The following is a 22,080-nucleotide window of genomic DNA, read 5'->3' on the forward strand; positions in this document are numbered from 1 at the left end:
AAGATGTTGGCTTTCACAAATTGCCCGGATTTTCAGGATCCTGGGTTAAGAGTACAGTACTTCTATTCACGTTTTCTTCAAGAAATTATAGTGATCGTTAAGGTTTTGTAAGTAAGCGTTTTTGGGAATCCGTTAAGTGGATATTCTCAAACGCATGAGGCGAGTCCAGCAATTTACTAGCCTGCCACCCACCATACAGTGCCCGCAGGAAGTAGACTTCTGTCGGAGCACAGCTCTGGTCACGTCACCGGCCCCCTTTATTATCTGTAGTTTGCTTACACGTTTATCATGAATGAATGTTGAATTGTGTCAGTTACCATCGATTGAGATGTTTTCTCCTCTGTCACTGAATCATTCTGATCACAAAACACCACATGCTTCTCTCCCCGTTTATAGTAAAATGCTACTTCAACTCAGATGGCTGTTGTCAAACTCAGAATTTAAAAAAGCTTCAGATCAACCCGGACTCACTCTCTCCCCACATTCTCATCTTTCAGCAAATTCAGCTCCTGCTATGGACCGTGACACTTGAAAGGTTAAGTCAAATCGGGTCATTCGCTGCTTAAAACCTCCAGTGACTTTTCATCTTTCTCCTCCTAGATATTTGCAGGTTCTTCCTCTTTAAATGTCACCTTAGAGGCCTTCTGTGACACCCCCTAGAAGAGCTCTTCACGCCCTAATTCACTGTCTCGTTTATCTGGTTTTAGATTTCGTTTTCATTGGGTTTTAGATTTCGTTTTTCCTAGCACTTCTCCCCATCTGACTCACAGAGTTTATATTTTAATTAAGAAAAAAAAAAATAGAACATCTTTGTTTTCCTTACTGTGGTGGTTTATTGGGGGAAAAACAGATCCCAATGCCAATATCGACATAGGTTGTTGGGTTTTTCTGATCAGTGTTCGATGAGAGTGGTATGTTCTGGACTCGAGGGTTAGGAAGTTACTCCTTTGGAGGAGACTACCATGTCTTCTGTGGTTATTCATGTGTGAGGGAAAGCTTGAGATGCATTTCATTTATCTACTGTCTGGTGTACTGCATGGGACACGTGGTGTTTAGTTATGGACTACTATATGGCACGTATTCTTATTTATTTTGATAGACTCCCAAGCAGCCCGTGCAGAGCCCAATGCTGGGGCTCGACTTCACAAAACCGCAAGATCATGACCTGAGCCGAAACCAAGAGTCGGTTGGTTAACCAACCGAGCCACCGAGGCATCCCAAGTATGTACTCTTATTCAGGAGACTTTTGTATAAACCTCAGATTTGAACTCCGGCTCTATCGTCTCTGATTATCAAAGTGGCATTATTTTAATATCACCAGCCTCCGTTCTTTAAAAGTAGGTATTAATAAGAAAAAAGCAAATCGAAAGAAACAACAATGCAGTGTTTATTTTATACAGTTGAACTGGGCACATAGTAAAGTAAGCTATAAAAATTCCAAATAGTTATCTCTAAAGGAAATCCTTGGTTTACATGGTTTTACATATTAATTACTCTGGAAAGTTTCTGAACTCTGTTTAGTAGCAGATCTCCTTTCTTGATAGTTTCTTGGTACTGCCAGTTCTTGCTATCAGGTCTATAAATAAATTTAAGAAAAAGATGGCATTATTTACCAGTCACAGTACTCCATAACCGTAGTCGGCCTGCTTTTAAAAGAATGCCCCTTATTCTGATACACAGTGGTACACAAACTTAACAGTACCTGTTGGTTTCCACTATTTCATTTACTTTATCTATTTTGCAGTGTAGTCTCCCTGCAGCAATAAATCTGGAGAGTTCCCTATAATCAAGAGGGGGGGGAAAAGGCATTAGTGTTAGCCTCATACAGAATTCTTAAAAAACATAAACTGCCCTAAATACATGTTTCCACTCTCTCTCAAGGGGACATTTAGTTTGCTTCCAGGCTGAGCTATTGAATACGCAGTAGCCGAGAAGATCTTGGCATACTGCAGGCTCCTCTGCTAAGAGGAGTATGAAATTTCCTATTGAGTGAATGAAATTATTCGTAAGCACATCTTTAAAGCTCCAAAGAAAAGCCTGGAGGGAGAGAAACAAATGGGGGCAGGGGCACGTGATACAACAAGAGCAGATCATGCTCTGGATTTTCAAAATCCCTTCTGAGCATGGAGGTGAAAAAAAAAGCTGGCAAATTATTTTTAAGACCTAAGAAGATGCCAGGCTAAATTAGGATCAGGAATGAACAGATGATAGTAGTCTGTTGTGAAAAAGGTCTTTCGGAATACCTGTACAGTCATAACCCCAAACCTCAAACTGAACCTATCTAGAACATGGTCAAATGGGACTAGCATTAGCAATGAAGCACGGTCAGAGATCGTGTACCAGCACAGAGGGAAAAGTAAATGCTTACAGATGTACAAAAGCTGGAGACTTTGCAATGCTACCCAAGAGAATAAATGGAAAGATGACTTCTTTAAAATAATCTACTTGTAATAGAATAGGTCAATTTAAATACAAATTATATGACAGATTACTTTCCCAGATGCTAAAACATCCTGATCCTAGCATATGAACAACAAAAAAGAGACTGAATCTTAACAAATCTCTGACAAAAGTGCTGAGAATGGTATTAAGGCAACTAACTGTGACAAATCCCAGAAACTATATTTAAAGACCCCCTGATAAACCTGGTTATGTAAAGAGAATTTCTACATAGGATACCATCACCAAAACCAAGTCACAAACTAAATGACAACATGGACAGAAGATGTTGGCAGTGTAAATTACAAAAAAAAAAAAAAAAAAAAAACAACCAAAAAAACAACCCACAGATCAAATGGCTCATTAAAATGTGGGCAAAGTTATATACACAAGGGAGATCCATTTTACTCATTAAAAATGCAAATCAAAGCTGTAATGCCATCATACTGGGGAGAAGAAAGTATAATGCAATGCTGAGGGATGTCTCCCACTTACAGAAGAGTGAGTGATATAAGATGCAAAGGAACTAAACGTTATTATTGAATCTTGGTAGAAAGAATTAGCATTTTTAATAAGGAAATGTATAATTTTGGAAAATCTGGTTATGAGCTTCAAAGAGCTTGAAAGCTGAAAAAGCTATGCTATTGGGAGATAGGTACAGACAGATACACAGGTGGCACACTTACTCTCCCTCAAAAATCTATCTGATCCAACCACTGGTCTTTTTCAACTTTTTTGGGTTTTCTAAACTCACTTGTGTTCGTTTTGCAAAGACTGAAATAGTTCCATTTCCAGAGACAGCTGCTAACCCATTTACAACTACTACTCCGGCGCTGAGGTTCACACAGAAAATTACACCGAATGTAACCACTGGCAGCCTTAATGGTTGCACCCAAATCTATCCAGGAACCTCTGAAAGCAGCTCTGACTTACACACGAGCTCTACAGACAAACTCCAGAATGCCCTCTGCTGAGGTTAGGACAGACTGCTCAACCCCAGAGCCTGACCGTGGATGCCCAAGGTGCTTGTCACTCCCAGCACCCCCAGATTTCAGAGCCTCACCTGTGCCTGGACTGGTGGGGCAGACTCCTCAGTCTGGCATTCAGAACCCTGCTTGTCTGTTTCTGAACATAACGCCACACCACACCCTCCTACGTTTTTTGTGCTACTGCTTCCACCGAGAAAGCCCCCTATTCCTTACCTTCTTAGGGAAATCTTAAAAATGCAATGACCTCAAGTCTAAAGGCGCACAAGGAGCCATCTGTGTCCGTTTCTCAGGCACTTGAATCACACATACTGACTCCCAGGTATGCTCACTCTGAACTCTACACCCCAAGAATAATCTGGGCGCAGCTTCCCTGCTGTTTACAACAACAAAACTAGTATGTCCCCAAGTTTGCATGCAGGTCCCATTTCCCTGCTTTAGATCCAAACCACCTGTCCTCTCCTCTGTGCCAACCGAACACATCCCACGTTTGCTCGTCCTGCCAGCAGGGAGTATTTCCCCAAGCCTGCAGCATGGCGCCACACACACAGAAGGTACGCAGTAAGGATGAACGGGGTACTTACTGAACAAATAACCTAAAAACCAGATTTGCATCCCAGGTTTCAAGCAGAAGACCTACCAACACACAATGGTGTAATGCAGATCGCGGGTAACCTTAAACCTGTCAACAGAGTAGTGTTTACTCAAGTAATGGCCCCTTCCCATTCTCCAACAATATCTAAGGAAGTGGAAGAGTGATGGAGAATTATGTTCAAAATTACTAATTCAGACCCTTCTTAAAGGGAGGAATAAAAAGGATCCAGGAAGGGGTGCCTGGGTGGCTCAGTCCGTCAAACCTCCAACTTCGGCTCAGGTCATCATCTCGCGGCTCGCGGGTTCAAGCCCCGCCTCCAGCTAGCTCTGTGCTGACACCTCAGAGCCTGAAGCCTGCTTCAGATTCTGTGTCTCCCTCTCTCTGCCCCTCCCCTGCTTGTACTCTGTCTCTCCCTCCCTCTCTCTCTCAAAAATAAACATTTAAAAAAAAAAAGAAAGATCTAGGAAAAACCCAGATGTGAACTGGGTGTCAGAAATTTATTTCTAGGTAACACCTAGAGCTCTGTGTGTACATATAACTTTTGCCTTTAGAGCCGGCCTGCAAGCATGAAGGAAAAAAGTCACATACCATCTGAAGTACACCATCCAGAACTCAGGTCACCGTAATAAGTTGAACACTGCAGTATGTCTAATGGCACATTCCTGCTGCTTTTCTGCACCTTATCCACAATGTCATTTTGAGCCTCAAATAGCCCCCAAGTAGCGAAGGCTGGATCACCTCCGTGGCACAGTTAAGAAACTGAGGAAGGGGCAGAATCAGACCAAGGCCACATAGCTATTCAGTGAGAAAGCCAGAAGCAGCCAGGCCAGCCCTGGTTTTGCATGCACTACTCACCACAGTAAGCCACCCCTTCAGTGAGTCCTGAACAATCACATTCTTAATGGACACCCCCCCATTCCAGGAACCAACTCTGCTGGGCAGTAGTTACCAGATTGGAATTTCACAGACTAGTTCAATTCAGAACTAAAACCAACCTAGGCATACCAGCCTTCTATTTTGGTAACAATAATTTTTAAAATGCAAACAAAACAATCACTGCCTTTTTTCTTTCAAAGGAAGAGTATAAGGGGATTTCTGATAGTGACAGCTCAATAGAGGAGCTCAGGTCATACTGAAGATCTGTGTCTCTCACCCAGATGTAAACATTACCTCCAAACAAGCCTGTAAGCAAATATGCATGCTGAAGCAAGTAGGGATGGAATGTACGGGTGGCTAAAATTTACTTTGAAATGTTTGAAACCTAGGATATACAGATACAGAGTAAACCAGATACAACAAAATGTTAACGATACAATCAACACTGTAACCCCTTAGCACTTCCTACAGATGTGAAATTTTTCATAATAAACCAGAAAAATCAAACCCCTAAAATGAGAATGTTCTTTTTTAAATGAAATATAGCATGATTTAACTTTACCATCTTGTTCATTGTGGGCCACTGAAAACTATCACCAACATTTATAAGACCTGTATTTGGGAAGCACTGATCCAGATACTCTAAGGACAGCACATATTCTGAATGTGTACTCCTCCCACACCCTTGTCCAGGCCACCACCTATTTCCTCCATGAGCTACTGTACTGAACGGCCAGCTCAACTAGCCTCCCTGTCCCCTTGCAGTCTAAGACACAGCATGAAAACCTATCACTCTCATGCGTAACATCCTCCAGGGGCTTTCCACAGGGCCTAGATTAAAACCGAAGCTCCATACCATGGCCTACCAGGCCCTGCACAAATACGTATCTGCCTGACTCTCCCACAGCTCCCCCACCCCACCCCACCCCCCCGCCAACACTACCAATACACTGCAGCCAAACACATCTTTCTGTTCCATTATGTCCACAGATTCATTTCTATCTCAATTTACCTTATGTATTGATTTGCCTACCAGCTAACTCTCCCCATATAAAGAGTATTAAAGTCCATAACGACAAGGACCTGGAACAGTGCCAACCATAGCATAAAGGCTTAGCAAGTATCTGATGAATCACTGATTCAAGGGCTAAAAGTCCCATTTTTAACAACTAATGTGACCGGAATAGCAGCAGTAGCCAAAAAACCTGAGGCATTAGCAGAGAAAGTAGGATCTTAATGTGAGGTCTAAGAAAGGCATCAGAGTCATTACTATAGCAGCAACGTAGTCCACAGAGAAGGAACACAATACTGTTGTAGTAATAACTGGTCCTAACAACCTTTCGCAAAATCACGTAACCTCTCCACAACTTGATATCCCCATCTGTTACTAAAAGGGGCATATCATGAAGGCAGAAATAACAGATGACTGTTTTGATAATATTTAGAGAAAAACTCACTTTTTTTTTTTACAATTGAGGGAAGCAGTGTCCATTGAGAAAATGTACAAGTTGACACATAACTTCAAGGGATCTATATTAACATAATTGTTAAACTTACTGATCAATGAATTCCACACCAACACCAAAGGCTTCTGCCATATAGCCAAGAGTTAATGACCTATAGGATTCCAGCAGCTGGCTGTATGCATGAATTCTCATTTCTCTTACATAGTATCGATAATGAGGAGCAAAAAGCCAGTCCTTTTTCATTTCCTGTTCCACAACAGCTGCAACAAATAAGATGACAAGTTGTAAGAGAGAAATCAGAGACCATGTTTATAACATAAGAATTAATAGCTTTCATTCTAAGGAGCTCTTAGAAGTCACTAAAAGTGGTTAAAATATATATATGGGATATTAACGAGCAATCCACACAAATTATTTTACTACATAGTTACTGCATCACTGCTCTGAAGAGTAAGGACACGCAGTAAACCAAAAAGCCAAGACCCTGCTACCACAGAAACTAAGTTTTCAAAGAAGAAAGAGAAATGAATATACAAGACATTCTTAGAGAGTAATAAATTCTGTGTAGAAAACAGAAGAGCGACCTAACAGTGACTAGGAGGCCTTCCTGTGGTTTGGGGTGGACAGGGAACCCCTCTGAGGAAGTGGCCAAACAGCAGGAGGCACAGAGCAATGCAAATAATGCAGAAGTCCCAAGGCAGGAAGAGCCCAGTTCGGCCCAGAATAGAAAGGAGGACAGATTCAAAACACAGCAACACAGAGACAGATATGGGGAGAAGGAAGGTAAGCAAGACCAAAAAAATAAAAAAATGTACTTATGTTTCTGGCTTTAACAAGATGCAAATCCCTGGAGAAGGAGAACTGTTTTGTTTTGTTTCTTGGTTTGGGAGGTTTTTTGGAGGCAGGGAAAGGGAGATTCACAGTGTTCATGTGGATTCCCCTCTTAGACATCCAAGTGAAGATATCAAGGAGACATTCAGGCATGGGTCTGGCGCTCACTGGAAAGTTTGAGGCTGGAGACATGAATTTGGAAATCACTGCCATCCAGATGTACTTGACAGAATGAAGACGGGGACAAGAGCAATGACCAAGTCTGAGGCAGTCACTAAGAGGTCTGACAAAGGATAAGGTGGTAGGTCTGGGGAAAACAAAGGTGTGTTATCGTTCAAGAGAACAAAGATGCGGGCATGATGCAAAGGCTGGTCAACATCAAAGGAGAGAAGGATGAGTGAAGCAATGCGTGGTTTAGCAATATGGAAATCAATGGCCCTATAACAAGATAATGCTTATTCACATGAAGAAAATAAATGCATAAATATCAAGTCATTATGTTGTATAGCTTAAACTTATACAACATGTCCTATCTCCATAAAACTGGAAAATACAGCAAGAAAACCCAGGGAAGAGCCAGGGAAGCTAACTGTTCGTCAGGATGGGTCATATCCATAAGCCGAACATAAAACATCTTCTGTCATTTATGTGCCATTTAAAAGAAGACTGAAGAGTTAAATATAAACTATCCCTGGAAACAAGAAATGAATAAAATATCAACATAATTATTTTCCTCCTCTCAGACTGGTTAGCAGTACGGGGGCAAGGGGCCAGGCTCTCTTAAAATGATTTAAGTTGAGAGTAGAAATGGTTTATACATAAAATAAATCCATGGGGACACAGAATATAGTCAATAATGTATTAACTTTGTATGGTGACAGATGGTAAGATTTATATGGTAATCATTTCACAATGTATATAAACATCAAATCACCGTGTTGTCCACCTGAAATTGACATTGCATTTCAGTTATACTTCAATAAAAAAGTGTAAATATAAATGGGCAGTATTTCTGGAGGGCAACAGTGATCAAGATGTATTGTGTTTATACTTTGTAAAATTCACTTTCTTGGGTTTCTTCCTAAGGAAATAAGTGGAAATAGAAAAAATGAATTATAAGAGAATGTTCAAAACAAAGTTGTTCACAATAGGAGAAAACTGTAAACAGCGTAATTTTTCATCAGTAGAGGATGGATTATGGCACATCCAACACGCTGAAACAGAAGGTCTTTTAGGAGGGTAACCAGAATGTCCAAGGAGCTCCACGTGTCTGATTTGCCACCACATATGCAGTGTCTGATACGTGACAGCTGCTTACAAATACTGACTCAATGACCAACTATTTTTATAGAGACATGAAAAGATATTCACGTTATACTGAGAAGAGAAAAAAAAGCGACTTAGAAAACAGCATGTAAAACACACCCACGTATGTTTAACGATGGTGTTACATGCTTGTATCTCTGGACACAAATGTCCCTGAAGGACACATTTGAAACTTGAGAGCAGCAAACACCTCTAGAGAAAGGACCCTGGCAAGCATCAGTTAGGGAGACCCATTTTCTTCTTTAAATAACATTGTTTGAAATTTCTCCACGCGTATGTACAACCTTGGGTTTTTTGTTATGTTGTTTTCCATTTCTTCAAGTATGTTTGAATGAATAAAAGATTTGGAAAGATCTATAAAATGGTTCTCTCTGGAAGAATTTGATGAGTGAACACAGGTATGGATGTGGGAATAGGATTTTCTCTATTTTTAATTTTAAAAACAATCATATTACCTAGAAAAAGATGCAGTTTCCTTTTTCAAACGAAATATTTTAAAGCACACACACTATGACCATCTGGAGAAGCAAAAAAGGCTCATAAAACCCAATAAACCCTACATGTCTCACTATACTAGAGAAGAAATGGTACAAATAATGACTTTGTCATCAAAGAAAATTTAACCATTCTTCTGCATCTAAAGTATCTGGGCAACATATTAATTTGGTAGAGATAAAAACTGTTATCCACAATGTTTAAATAAAAGACTGATTAGGGATGGGGAGCGTAGGAGGAGGTTAATACTTTAACCAGTTTCCAAAGCCATCAATTTCCTATACAACGGTAGTATTTTTCCTCACTTTTCTCTTAAGTTATTGATTTAATTAACACAACAGACATTTGTACAGAGCACTTACTAATATACAGGCAATGTACTGGTAGTCAAGTTCATTACAAAGATTAAAAAAAAAAAAAAGACTCCCAACAATTCTAGTTGGAAGAGACAAACTAAGAAAGAACCACAAAGTAATGTGCTCTTGTAAAAATGGGGCATATGACCAATAAGCACACAAGAGGTTCAACATCAGACAGATCAGAGTCAGAGAAATGTCAAAACCACCAGATAGCACTTCACACCCACTAAGATGTCTATAATCACAAAGACACAGTAACAAGTACTGGACGTGAGGAAACAAACTCGCACACGCTGCTGGTGGAGACTTGAAATAATACAGCTGCTTTGGAAAACAGCTTAGCAGTTCCTGAAATATTAATCAAAGAATTACCACATGATCCAGGAGTTTCACTAAGTACATATACACACGAGAGAAATGAAAACAAAGGTCTGCACGAAACACACACAAATGCCCATCACAGCCAAAAAGGAGAGACAACCCAATGTCCATCAACTGATGAAGGGGTTTTAAAAGTGTAGTATATCCATACAATGGAGTATCATTCAGCCATAAAACTAAATGCAGCACTGGTAGATGTCACAACAAGATGACCGATGAAATGGGCAACAGAAACCAGGCACAAAGTGCCACATATATGTGACGCCATTTATAGGAAATGTCAGAGTAAGACTATGCAAATCTATGGAGACAGAAAGATTAGTGGTAGCTGGGGGAGGAATGGGAAGTGACAGCTCAATGCTTCCAGATTTCCTTTCAGGGTGAAGATATTTAGGAATTCATGACGACTGCACAACTTTGTCAATAAAGCCACCAAATTTTACACTTGAAACGGGTGAACTTTGTGGTATGTAATTTATTTCTCAGTAAAAAAAGAGGAAGGGGCATGAAATAAGAGCTCCTCAGGAATGCAGGGGAGGGATTCATTCTGAAGAGGGGAAAGGCCCCACATTTGAGCGCAGTAATGACCAGGAGACCCACAAGCATGAAAAAGGAAGAACGATAATTCTGCAATACAATCCTGTGTGCAAACACACCTGAGTATGCATGAGAAGATGAAGCCAAGCAGGAAACACATGGTAACGACCCTGTTCCCACGTCACATAAGGTAAGTAACATCAATTTTCAAAAAGCAGCCTAACTTTTTTTTTTTTAATTTTTTTTTTTTCAACGTTTATTTATTTTTGGGACAGAGAGAGACAGAGCATGAACGGGGGAGGGGCAGAGAGAGAGGGAGACACAGAATTGGAAACAGGCTCCAGGCTCTGAGCCATCAGCCCAGAGCCTGACACGGGGCTCGAACTCACGGACCGTGAGATCGTGACCTGGCTGAAGTCGGACGCTTAACCGACTGCGCCACCCAGGCGCCCCAAAAAGCAGCCTAACTTTTAATGCATAGAGAAAGCACTCCACAAACATCAGGCCAAAACCCACTTCAAAAATCGAACAAGCATTAGAGTCCCATCCCCACCCTTAACAATTCTCGTGAAGGCTATCTATTGAAGCAAATACTTTCTGGAATTTGCTGCATAAGCAAGAAAATGTATCAATGCCACGTTCTTCAAGTTTCAGGAAGATCATTTAGGAAGGACCTTTGGGTTGACTTGATGCAAGGCAATTTTTTTATCATCTTAGTATTTGTGCTCAACAACAGAAAACCAAATGACCACAAAGGAATGGGGACGACAGGAAAATCAAGCAGATTTGGGTAGGATCATTTAACTACTTTTGGAGGGATACCACAAGCACTTTCACAAAATTATTTTCTCAACTCACAGCCCTTGAAAATGATTTGCAAATCAGCCAAAGATTTACATACTGCATAAAGAATGACTCACTGCTGAATTGAAGGCTCAATTAACATTAACCCAACAGGAAATGAAGGATTCCCTCACATCTTTCCCCATAAAACTCAATACTTGTAACTGACTATGTGCTCACTTCTGACTTCTACTCCCTTAAGACTCTAAATCAGGGAGTCTACCGAACTTCTTCATCAGAGGGCCAGACACTAAACATTTTGAAGCCACTGACAGGCACAAAGCCCTCTGTCACATATTCTTCTCAGTTTTTTTAAAAAAAAAAACATTTTGTTATTTTTTTAGTTCTTTAAAAAAAATTTTAAACGGGTGTCTGGGCGGCTCAGTTGATTAAGCACGTGATTCGATTTTGGCTCAGGTCATAATCTCACAGAGATGGAGACCCGCATCAGGCTCTGTGCTGGACTGACACCGAGGCTGCATGGTATTCTCTCTCCCCCTCCCGCTTGCACATGCGCACTCTCTCAAGATAAATGAACTTAAAAAAAACTTTTTTCAAACAAACCTTTAACGGTGTGAACATCAATCTTGCCTACTGGGCTATACAAAAACAAGTCATAGTCTGCTAACCCCACTCCCTAAACAAAAGGGGCAAAACATTAGCCACACCGATCGAAGACCAGCAGCTACCTGCGCAGTGTTTTTCACATATATAAAAAGTCACCTTAGTTATCTGCACACCGAATCAGGATTAAGACGAAGACAGACAACGGACATGAGCAACTGAACTCTATCCTTACCTAATGACTGGAAGAAAACCGAGTAACGACATTCATAGAGGGAAAACAGATACTGCCGAACTGCCGGAAGGCTGTGCAACACCTCCAGGATCTCTGCTCCTTTAATCACCTACAAATTAAAAAGAAACAAACACAAATGTGTGCTTTCGTGAGTACTTAAGTTAGAAAAGCAGGGAGTAGTTTTTAAATAGGAGTATTAAAGATGTAGTTGTTACCTTTTCCCGGAGATCAGGTCTTTCTAAGGCAATCATGCTGACATAGACAGTGTAAGTCACAAAGGTTTTATAATCCATAAGTTCATAGGATGTAAATGTTGAAACTGTGTCAAGGAAGAGTTCAGCTGCCTGTTTGAAATCACGAATAGCCACACAGTAAAGACCTTGATATACTTTTAGGCGGTTTCTCCTGTCCCAATCTCCTCCTTCCTCTATTAAGCTATAAATAAAAAATAGTAAGGTCACAATCTGGAAATAGACAAGGCCACTTTTTATCAATTTTGTGTTATTTTCAAAGAGAAAACAACAACTTGAATCAAAAGAAAATATTTTACTAAATAAGTACTTGAATTATTTGACCAATTTATTAGTTGTAAATAAAAGAGGCAAATTTCTTACATCGGTTTCTTATTTATAGCATAATTGAGAGACAATATATCCCCAGCATTAAAGAGTACCTTTTGGCCTTCTCTGTGTTTCGTGTGATGAGATCATTATCCATATAAAATAAGCCAATCCTAAGAAGATAAAACACAATATCCAGTCGGTGACCCAAGGCCACGGTTTTGTCATATGTCTTGCGAAAGGCTGTCAGAGCACCCTCCTGTCAAGAAAAGCAAGGCAACAGGTGAGAAAAGTTGAAAGTTTCAAAAACTATCAGCTGTCTGGAACTTTCTTAACAATGGGTAGAAGGAACAGGTAGGAGCAGGGATAAAATAACTTAGGCATAAACTGATAATTGTCGAAAGTGGGTGATAACTACATGCAGGTTCATTGTACTTTTCTATCCACTTGTATAAAAAATACATCAAATATGCCTAAACATATACTCAACATTCTAAAAAATAATGTAAGAAAAATAGTCACAATTTAGTCACAATTATTTCAATATTCTTTGCTCCACATTTTCAGTACTTTTCCCCTTAATTATACTATACTACTTTATTGTAAATGATCACACTACTTAAAAGGTTAATAGAAACTTTCCCTAAATCACTGACTATGAAAATACAAAGGAATGTTTATACAATTTTGTGTTAAAGCACTGTGGGATGAGATTTTTTTTTTAAGTTTATGTACTTTGAGAGAAAGAGAGCATGAGCTGGGGAAGGATGGGGGAGTGGAGGAAGAAGGGGAGAGAGGGGGAGGGGGGGGAGAGGGGGGAGAGGGGGAGACAGAGAATGAATGAATGAATATCCCAAGCAGGCTCCACTGCCCGCTGGAAACCCAACGCAAGGCTCAAATTCACTCACCGTGCGATCATGACCTGAACTGAAATCTAGGGCCAGAGACTTAACTGACTGATCCATGCAGGTGCCCCTAAGATGTTTCTACTGCTTTAAAAATACCAACATAAATACAATCATTTGTCTATACTTGGTACTTTTTTTTTTTAGTGTTTATTTTTGAGAGAGAGAGAGCATGAGCATGTGCACAAGACGGGGAGGGATCCCAATCAGGCTCTGCGCTGACAGCAGAGTCCGATGTGGGGCTCAAACTCATGAACCCTGAGATCATGACCTCAACCGAAGACAGGGGCTTAACCCACTGAGCCACCCAGACACCCCTATACTTGGTACTTCTTAGTATGTGTCTGGCCTTGTTTTATGTAATTATAAATTACACCTCTTAAATTAATAATAAGGGCTAGCAAGACAATAATGGGCACAGCCAGCACTCAGATCTTGGTTTCTAAGTACAACTCCCTTCCCACCCTGAGAAACAGATGATTCCAGGTTTGGAGAGTAAAAATAACAGGTGAGCCTGTAACATCCTCTCATGTGAGAAAATAAGGATGACCAATGAGAGGTCAAACAAAAAAAAACCTTCTTGAAGGAGTTTCCACTAACCCATCTGTAACAAAATGAGCACCATGAAGAATAAGGACTGTAGTCAATGGTAACACAGTGAATAATAAAAATCCATTAAGTAAGAGTAAGTAACATATTAAAAATGAGAGTAGGGGCGCCTAGGTGGCTCAGTGAAGTGACCGACTCATCATTTCGGCTCAGGTCATGACCTCAAGGTTCCTGAGTTCAAGGCCCGAGTCGGGCTCTATGCTGGCAGTGCAAAGCCTGCTTAGGATTCTCTCTCTCTCCCTCTCTCTTTGCCCCTCCCCTGCTCACGCTCCCCCCCGCCCCCCCAAAAATAAGCAAAAACACATTTTTTAAAAATCAGAGTAAACAGGGGCGCCTGGGTGGCGCAGTTGGTTAAGCCTCCGACTTCAGCCAGGTCACGATCTCGCGGTCCGCGAGTTCGAGCCCCGCGTCGGGCTCTGGGCTGATGGCTCAGAGCCTGGAGCCTGTTTCCGATTCTGTGTCTCCCTCTCTCTATGCCCCTCCCCCGTTCATGCTCTGTCTCTGTCCCAAAAATAAATAAACGTTGAAAAAAAAATTTAAAAAAATAAAATAAAATAAAATAAAAAATAAAAATCAGAGTAAACAGGAGGGAAAAAACAAAAAGTTACTTAATAAGCATGGAAAATGATAGGAGCACATCACCAAGGGATAACCCCTGATGTTGACTCAGCCGTGTTCTTGTTGAAACTCCTCAAATCCAGAATCAACAGCTTTAAGTTGCTCACTCACACGTAATAACGTACCCTCTTTAAAACCAAAGCACATCACACAACTGGGAAAACCACACAAACTATCAGCTATTTTTAAACTCTTCTGATTTTTCCAAATTTTTAGTGACCACATATCACGTTTACAAGAAGAAAAAACTTGTTTTAAGCCTAAAATAACAGTAACTCTGGTCATTAACATTTAAGCACTCTTTGCCGGCTACGAAGCTAAGCTCTCTGCCCCCATCTTTAACCCTCACTAAGTACAAACTGTCGTTATCCCTATTTTACAGATGAGGAAATGGAGGGTCCAGTAAATCATAATTACTGAAACCAGAACTCTAACCCGGCCCATCTGATCCAAGAATCCACACTATGACTTTTTTATACTGATGCCACGACATCTGTCATCTGAATACTTCAGGAGGCACAACTTAAAATTAATGACATTCAAAGCCCATCCTCTTACCCACTATTAACACAGCTGCTAAATTAAAAATTCAAAAGGTCTAACACCTGTAGGTATTTCCTCTCATGCACTGACGGGAAAGAAATCAGGTTGCCTGATATGTGGAAAAACCGGCCATATATATGAAGACAAAAATCCTTCCCTGTCCCAGCGATGTCATTTCCCAGAATCCTCTCGAGAGAACATGAGCATATACACACAAGGAAGCCCATTGAAGCAACCAGCACAAACAGCTGAAAAGAACATACACGTCCACTATTGGCAGAAGGGCCAAGGCAACAGCCCTACAGTGGACTACTAGCTAGGAATTACCCAGAATGAGCGAGAGTTATGTACGTTAACGTGGAAAGATCACGACGTGATGCTGAATGAAAAAGTAAACAAGACAACATGGGTGCCCTAACGCCCCACTTATTTAAAACAATTTTTTTAAGTAGTCTCTACGGGGGCTCAAACTCACGACCCTGAGACCAAGGGTCACATGCTCCACGGAGCCAGCCAGAAGCCCCCAAAAAGTTTTTTGTTTTTTTTTTTTGAAACACTATCCTACCCAGTTTCTACAGGGACATTTACATGCCTGTAATAAAAGAAGTAAAAAGGTTACCTTTCAGGAGGCAGGGAACAAAGAAAAATCAAATAGAACTTCAGCATTAAGTGTAATGTTCAGTTTCTTACAAGGCGACTCTTACTTACATAAAGAGTAATTTTTTAACTCCTCCAAAAGAGCCGATGCTTTCCAAGCAAGGTGAGAAAGAAAGGTGCACTACTGGGAATGATCCCATGGTTTTCGAAGCGGTACACAAAAACGTCTGCACCTGCACTTCCGTGTTTAATGGCACTCCTGACAGACTGGAGCAACAAAACTTTCTCTTTACTCACTTTTGTGCTCATTCACGAGGCCAGGTAAGCACATTACCTTTGTATTTTAAGAAGGATGTTAATTTTTTAAGTGAGACGTTATTACCCTAGAAAAGTGCTTATCTGCGGCTACACAAGGTGGGGGGGAGGGCGGGGGGACCACCTCGGCTCACCTTGTCACCTATCCGGCACAGGTACTCGGCCTTCGCCATCATGGCATCCCGGATTTCGCTCTCTCCCAGATTCTTCTCTGCATCTTCCAGCTCCTCGTCCAAACGTTTCAACTCTTCCTCATTCGCCTTCTTCATCTTACTGAGCAGGTCTGTATCCATCTGCCAGTCGAGGGATTTGCACAGGGCTTCGTAATAAGGAGCCATGTCTGCGAGCCAAAGAGAGGGCCGTGACTTACGAGCGGGCGCCCCTGGTACCCTCAGGTCCGTGCCCACCCCCCTCTTCGTCTCGCACGAGCCGCTGTCCTCCCCGTCACCGGGAAGGAACGGGACAGAGCCCGGCGAAGGGCCTGGCGAAACGTAAACGCCTGCTGCTGGGAGGTTGGCATCGAAGCCAGTCCTGGCTGGGGACAGGGCAATCCTGTTTGCCTCCGGCCGGCTTCTGTTCCAAAAAAGCCTTCAAGCAGCGGAAAGAGGCCAGTTTGTGCACACGCGCCGCCAGGCCTGTTCAAGGATACAGAGCCCAGGGCCAGTGCCTGCGACGCACGACTCCGCGACCCCAGACTTCCCCTCCGTGCGGACAGCTGGCCCCTCTTACAGGACCGCCCCCGCCCAGGCCTAGCCGCTAAGGACGGCAGGTCCCGAGCCCTCCTTCTGTGCCGGGCACGCAGCTCGGCACCTCGGCACTCCCGCCCAAGCCGCCTTCAGAGGGGAAGGGCCGCCACACACGCAGACCCCTCTGACGGCACGGCGCCAGGGCCCCGAGGGCACCCCTAAGGGAGGGAAGGTCCTGAGAGCCCGAGAAGGCGAGCCTGGTCTCCGGGGGCCCGTCACGGGGCGCCCCGAGCCCCTGCGGGGAAAATGCCCGCGGGCTCCGGGACGCGGGGCCAGCCCGGGCCTAGGCCGCTGACTCGGCGCTCGCGCGGGCCTCACTATTATCCCGGACGGCCGCCATCAGCTCGTCGCGCACGGCCGCGTCTCCGCGGTGCTCGGGCAGGCTGAGCAGGAAACGCAGCTGCGCGATGCGCAGGTCGGGGTTCTTGGGCAGACCCTCCTCCTCGAGGTTCTCCAGCGGCATCTCGGCGGCGGCGGTAGCGGCTGAGGGCGGACGGCAACTCGGCGCTGATCCGCGGCGGCTGCGGCAGCGGAAGCGGGAGGAGTCGGCGAGCGCGCCCGGCAGCCTCCGGCCCGGCTTCCGGTCCCGGGTCAGCCTCCGCCAGCGGCGTCCTCTGCTGGACGCGCTACGGAACACCTCGCCCGGCATGAGCGCCGGCGCCCCCGTGTGGTCCCAAACGGCTTTCCCTCGCTCTAGGCCCCCTAGAGTCCCTGTATGCTAGAGGCCCAACTCCCAAGTTCGATTTTCCAAAAGTCTCCCTCCCTCGCTTTTTAGCTAGTGTACTTTTCATTCCGTTCCTAAGTGACGGGAGCTGGCAAAGTTTTTGAAAATATCACCACCACCACCACCATCATCATCGTCAATAACAGCAACAATAAAAACAGATACCAAAATTTGTGGCATCCGTACTCTGCCAGAGCGAGGCCGTGTATCAGCTATTCAGCAATGCCAGGGGAAAAACCTCTGTCCACAGCGGCAAAACCCACGTTCTTTCCTCCAGTCTAAGGAAATGGCACCCCGAATTCCAGCCTTAATACAACGACATTAACATTTTGTTTATGCATCATTTAAACCATTACACGCCCGCATTTTCAGCCTCTTTTTGTTCATGTTGCTATCGGGTCTTCAGACTCGGTACTAGTTACATGAAATTCCATCTGGTGAATTTGCCATAATTTACTTTTACTCTTCCCTCCATGAGAGGTACCTTTAGGTCGGCCATGGTTATTGTTTTCCTACTATAGAAACTGAGATGAGGCGCCTGGGTGGCTCCGTGGGTTAAGCTTTTGGCTCAGGTAATGATCTCACGGTCCATGAGTTCGATCCCGACATGAGGCTCTGTGCTGACCGCTCAGAGCCGGGAGCCTGCTTTGGATATTGTGTCTCCCTCTCTCTCTGCCCCTCCCCCACTCGTGTGTGTGTGTGTGTGTGTGTGTGTGTGTGTGTGTGTGTGTGTGTGTGTGCGCGCGCGCGCGCGCGCGCGCGCGCGCGTGCTATCTCTCTCTCAAAAATAAATATTAAAAAAAATAATGAAAAAAACAACTGGGATGAACATCCTTGGGTGTGTACATCATTTGATATTTTGCGGTTATTTCCCTTAGCATGCATTCCCATGCAGGATTAACAGACAAAAGGAAAGAACGTTCTATGAGTTTTAAAAATGTAATGTCACATGGTTTTCCAGAGGAGTTGAGCCAGTTTATATAGGCAGTGAAAATTTGGGACAGCAGTAGGCATCATACCACACATTTTTAAATTATTTACTTGTTTTGGTAAAAATAAGCATTTTGAGGACCCCTCAGATGATAGAGAAAATATAAAGAACACAGAAAAAAATTACTAGCACTCCATCATGTTAAACTTTCAGCGAAGAACTTTCTAAACCATCTTTCATTCATTCACTCATTCAACAAATATTGCATCGTTGCAAAGTACCAGGTGCTATGAACAGAGAGAGAGAGAGAGAGAGAGAGAGAGAGAGAAGGAGAAAGAGAGAGAGAGGGAGAGGGAATCCCAAGCAGGCTCCACACTCAGTCTGCTCCCAATTCAGGGGTTGATCCCATGACAGGGGGATCATGACCTGAGCTAAAATCAAGAGTCAGACGATCAAGTGACTGACCCATCCAGGTACCCATTAAAAATTTTTTTTTGTTTTAGATTTCATTGTTTTCATGTACCAACTTTTATTCCATCAATCCTTAATTGCTATCAATTTGGATAATTTTTATTTCCTCAGTCTTATAAATACCATACTACTGATCATGTACGTGTATAAATTTACATATTTATACAATTATTCCTTAATTCAAATCCCTAAAAGTGTAATTTCTGAATAAGAGAGTCTAAGCATTTTATATTTCGACATACTGTGTAAGAATTATATAAATTAGTTTTCAAAAAAATGACAGAGCAATTTACGGTCCCACCAGTATTAAACAGAGGACCCATCTCCCTCTTTATCAGTACACTTCTGTCAACCATTTTAAGCTTTGGCAACAATAGCAATGTTGCTTTTCCTTTACATTTATTTTATTATCATAAGGTTGAATTCTTTTCACATTTCTACTACTATATGTATTTCCTATGTATTTCCTCTTATGAAATGCCTCTTTTGCTTTGTCAATTCTTCTATGGAATTTTCTTATGAATTTGTAAGCACTCTTCATATCTTAAGGATCTTAACTGTCAAGTGTTGCAAATTTCCCTATTGTTTTACATTTTTCTGGAATCTTCTCAACATAAAAGTTTACCATGTTTATATAGTTAAATTTATCAATTTTTCCTTTATGTCTCTGTTCTCACAGTCAGGTCTTAGTAAGATCTTTCCAACATCATGGTTTGGAAAGTATTAACCCACGTTTCCTTAAATATATTTTTCTTTCTTTCTTTCTTTCTTTCTTTCTTTCTTTCAGTGCTTTAGTCTTTGATCCATCTGGAACATAAGTCTAAAAATACATAAAATATTTTCATAATTTACTAGGCAAAAAATATACATATATTATGATATTTTTCTAATCCAGAACTCATTACTTGACATAAGACTTGACAGCAAAGAATATTTGCAGTTAGCTCTATCTTAACAAAATAGGCCTGTTCTCAAATGTCTACCCTCCTGCTGATGGAACTCCTGGGAGTGGCTGCTGTGTCACATGACCCAGAACTGATTAGACCAAGTGAAGCCAAAGGAAACCAATTCGTTGTCTGGTTGGCAGTTCATGACTAATCTGGCTTATCTCAACTAGATGAGCTGGTTGGGTGAATTCTGTTCTCTTCAGGAGAATTTGAACTAGGAAATTCCCTGGTGGTGTACAGAAAGAAGCAGTCCAGAAAAGCCAATATCTGAGTAAGAATTCTAGAAAGAATAGAGAAACCTGAGAAGACAGACGTCCTAGAACTGAAGGAGATGGCATTTCAAGTTTCAAAGAATCCATTGCACAGCCAGCAGTGTGGATTTTTTTTTTTAAGGATACTTCACTGTGCAAACTTAAAACACTGGGTTCAAGGAGAAAATTCTGAAGGTTTTCAAAGAGAAGAAATAAGGTCACCTGGACAGGAATAAGAATCAGAATGATAGGTAGCTTCTGAAATGCAACACTGGTGACCAGAAGTCAATGGGACAAGGCCCTCAAGATTGAAGTAAAATGGTTTCCAGCCTAGAACTCCAGACTCAACTCTTATTCTACGATGAATATAGGGATTTTAAGACCAGCAACATCTCAAAAACTTACCTCCCATGCACCCATTCCTAGGAAGGAAGTCACAGAGGATGAACTCCCCCCAGAAAATGGGAAATCCCACCCACGAGAAGAAGTATCTCTGGGAGGGTATCAAGGTACATCTCAGGATGACAACCTTGCAGGTGACCTAGAGAGCAGCTCATCAAAATTGGAGTAAGGGTAGATTTTCCTTGACAAGTCTCTCTCTCTCTCTCATACACACACACACACACACACACACACACACACACACGCACACACACGCAGGCACACACACATACACACATGCTCAGTCCACCAGGAAATCTTACTCTAAGTCCCAAATCTATCCAGACTCTGACCACTTTCTACCATCCCTACTGTTGTCACCTGGTCCTGCCCACCATGATCTCTTACTTGGATCACTGTGGTCTCCTACCTGGTCTCCCCGCTTCTCCCCTTGCGATCTTCTTGACAAAGCAACCAGCAAGGCATCATCCTTTCAAAATTTAAGTTCCCCATTTTACTTGTGAAATCAAGCCCCCGCAGTGGCCCACAGGCCCTGCAAGATGGCATTTGCCAAAGTCCCTGGTCTTCTTCTCCATGTTTCCCTTCACTTACTCTGCTGCAGGCCCTGCCTCCTAGCCCTTGCCTGCACATACCTGGCATCTACTCCTTGCAGGGCCTCTGCCCTGACTACTCCCTCTGCCTGGAATATGCTGCCCCAAGACACTCTCGTTCTACTCAAGGCTACTCAAATGTTACCTCTCAGGGGGGCCATACCTACCTGCCTCTTTATTTAATTTCTTAATTAATTATTTTTTAAATTTACATCCAAGCTAGTTAGCATATAGTGCAACAATGATTTCAGGGGTAGATTCCTTAATGCCCCTTACCCATTTAGCCCATCCCCCCTCCCACACCCCCTCCAGTAACCCTCCGTTTGTTCTCCATATTTAAGGCTCCCTTATGTTTTGTCCCCCTTTTATATTATTTTTGCTTCCCTTCCCTTATGTTCATCTGTTTTGTATCTTAAACTCCTCAAATGAGTGAAGTCATATGATATTTGCCTTTCTCTGACTAATTTCACTGAGCATCATACCCTCTAGTTCCATCCACATAGTTGCAAATGGCAAGGTTTTGTTCTTTTTGATTGCCGAGTAACACTCCATTGTATATATATACACCACATTTTCTTTATCCATTCATCTATTGGTGGACATTTGGGCTCTTTCCATACTTTGGCTTTTGTTGATAGTGCTGCTGTAAACATGGGGGTGCATGTGTCCCTTCGAAACAGCACACCTGTATCCCTTGAATAAATAACCTAGTAGTGCGATTGCTGGGTCGTAGGGTAGTTTTATTTTTAGCTTTTTGAGGAACCTTCTGACTGTTTTCCAGAGTGGCTGCACCCGTTTGCATTCCCACCAACAATGCAGAAGAGATCCTCTTTCTCCGCATCCTCACCAACATCTGTTGTTGCCTGAGTTGTTAATGTTAGGCATTCTGACAGGTGTGAGGTGGTATCTCATTGTGGTTTTGATTTGTATTTCCCTGG

The 22,080-nt window shown here is 42.4% G+C and overlaps 1 protein-coding gene across 1 annotated transcript; it reads right to left on the bottom strand.

The window, feature by feature from the left end:
• Positions 1–1,363: 1,363 nt before the first annotated feature.
• Positions 1,364–17,366, bottom strand: PSMD6 (proteasome 26S subunit, non-ATPase 6). The gene is made up of 8 exons (XM_047850279.1): positions 17,145–17,366; positions 16,215–16,420; positions 12,607–12,752; positions 12,149–12,368; positions 11,934–12,042; positions 6,454–6,622; positions 1,703–1,780; positions 1,364–1,576 (listed from the first exon to the last, which is right to left on the bottom strand). The coding sequence occupies exons 1-8, from the start codon at positions 17,287–17,289 to the stop codon at positions 1,480–1,482; spliced, it is 1,170 nt and encodes a 389-aa protein (XP_047706235.1). The 5' UTR covers positions 17,290–17,366; the 3' UTR covers positions 1,364–1,479.
• Between the last annotated feature and the right edge of the window lie 4,714 nt (positions 17,367–22,080).

This window comes from Prionailurus viverrinus, chromosome A2 (assembly GCF_022837055.1).
Source record: "Prionailurus viverrinus isolate Anna chromosome A2, UM_Priviv_1.0, whole genome shotgun sequence".
Classification (NCBI taxonomy): Eukaryota; Metazoa; Chordata; class Mammalia; order Carnivora; family Felidae; genus Prionailurus; species Prionailurus viverrinus.

What these genes read in the sequence shown, in the direction of transcription:
- PSMD6 (XM_047850279.1), bottom strand. Translation starts at nt 17,289, where the DNA reads ATGCCGCTGGAGAACCTCGAGGAGGAGGGTCTGCCCAAGAACCCCGAC. An exon ending in TGTGCCGGATAGGTGACAAG is followed by an intron (nt 12,753 to 16,214) that starts GTGAGCCGAGGT and finishes TTTTCTTGACAG; the next exon opens with GAGGGTGCTCTGACAGCCTT. An exon ending in AACACAGAGAAGGCCAAAAG is followed by an intron (nt 12,369 to 12,606) that starts GTACTCTTTAAT and finishes TTTTATTTATAG; the next exon opens with CTTAATAGAGGAAGGAGGAG.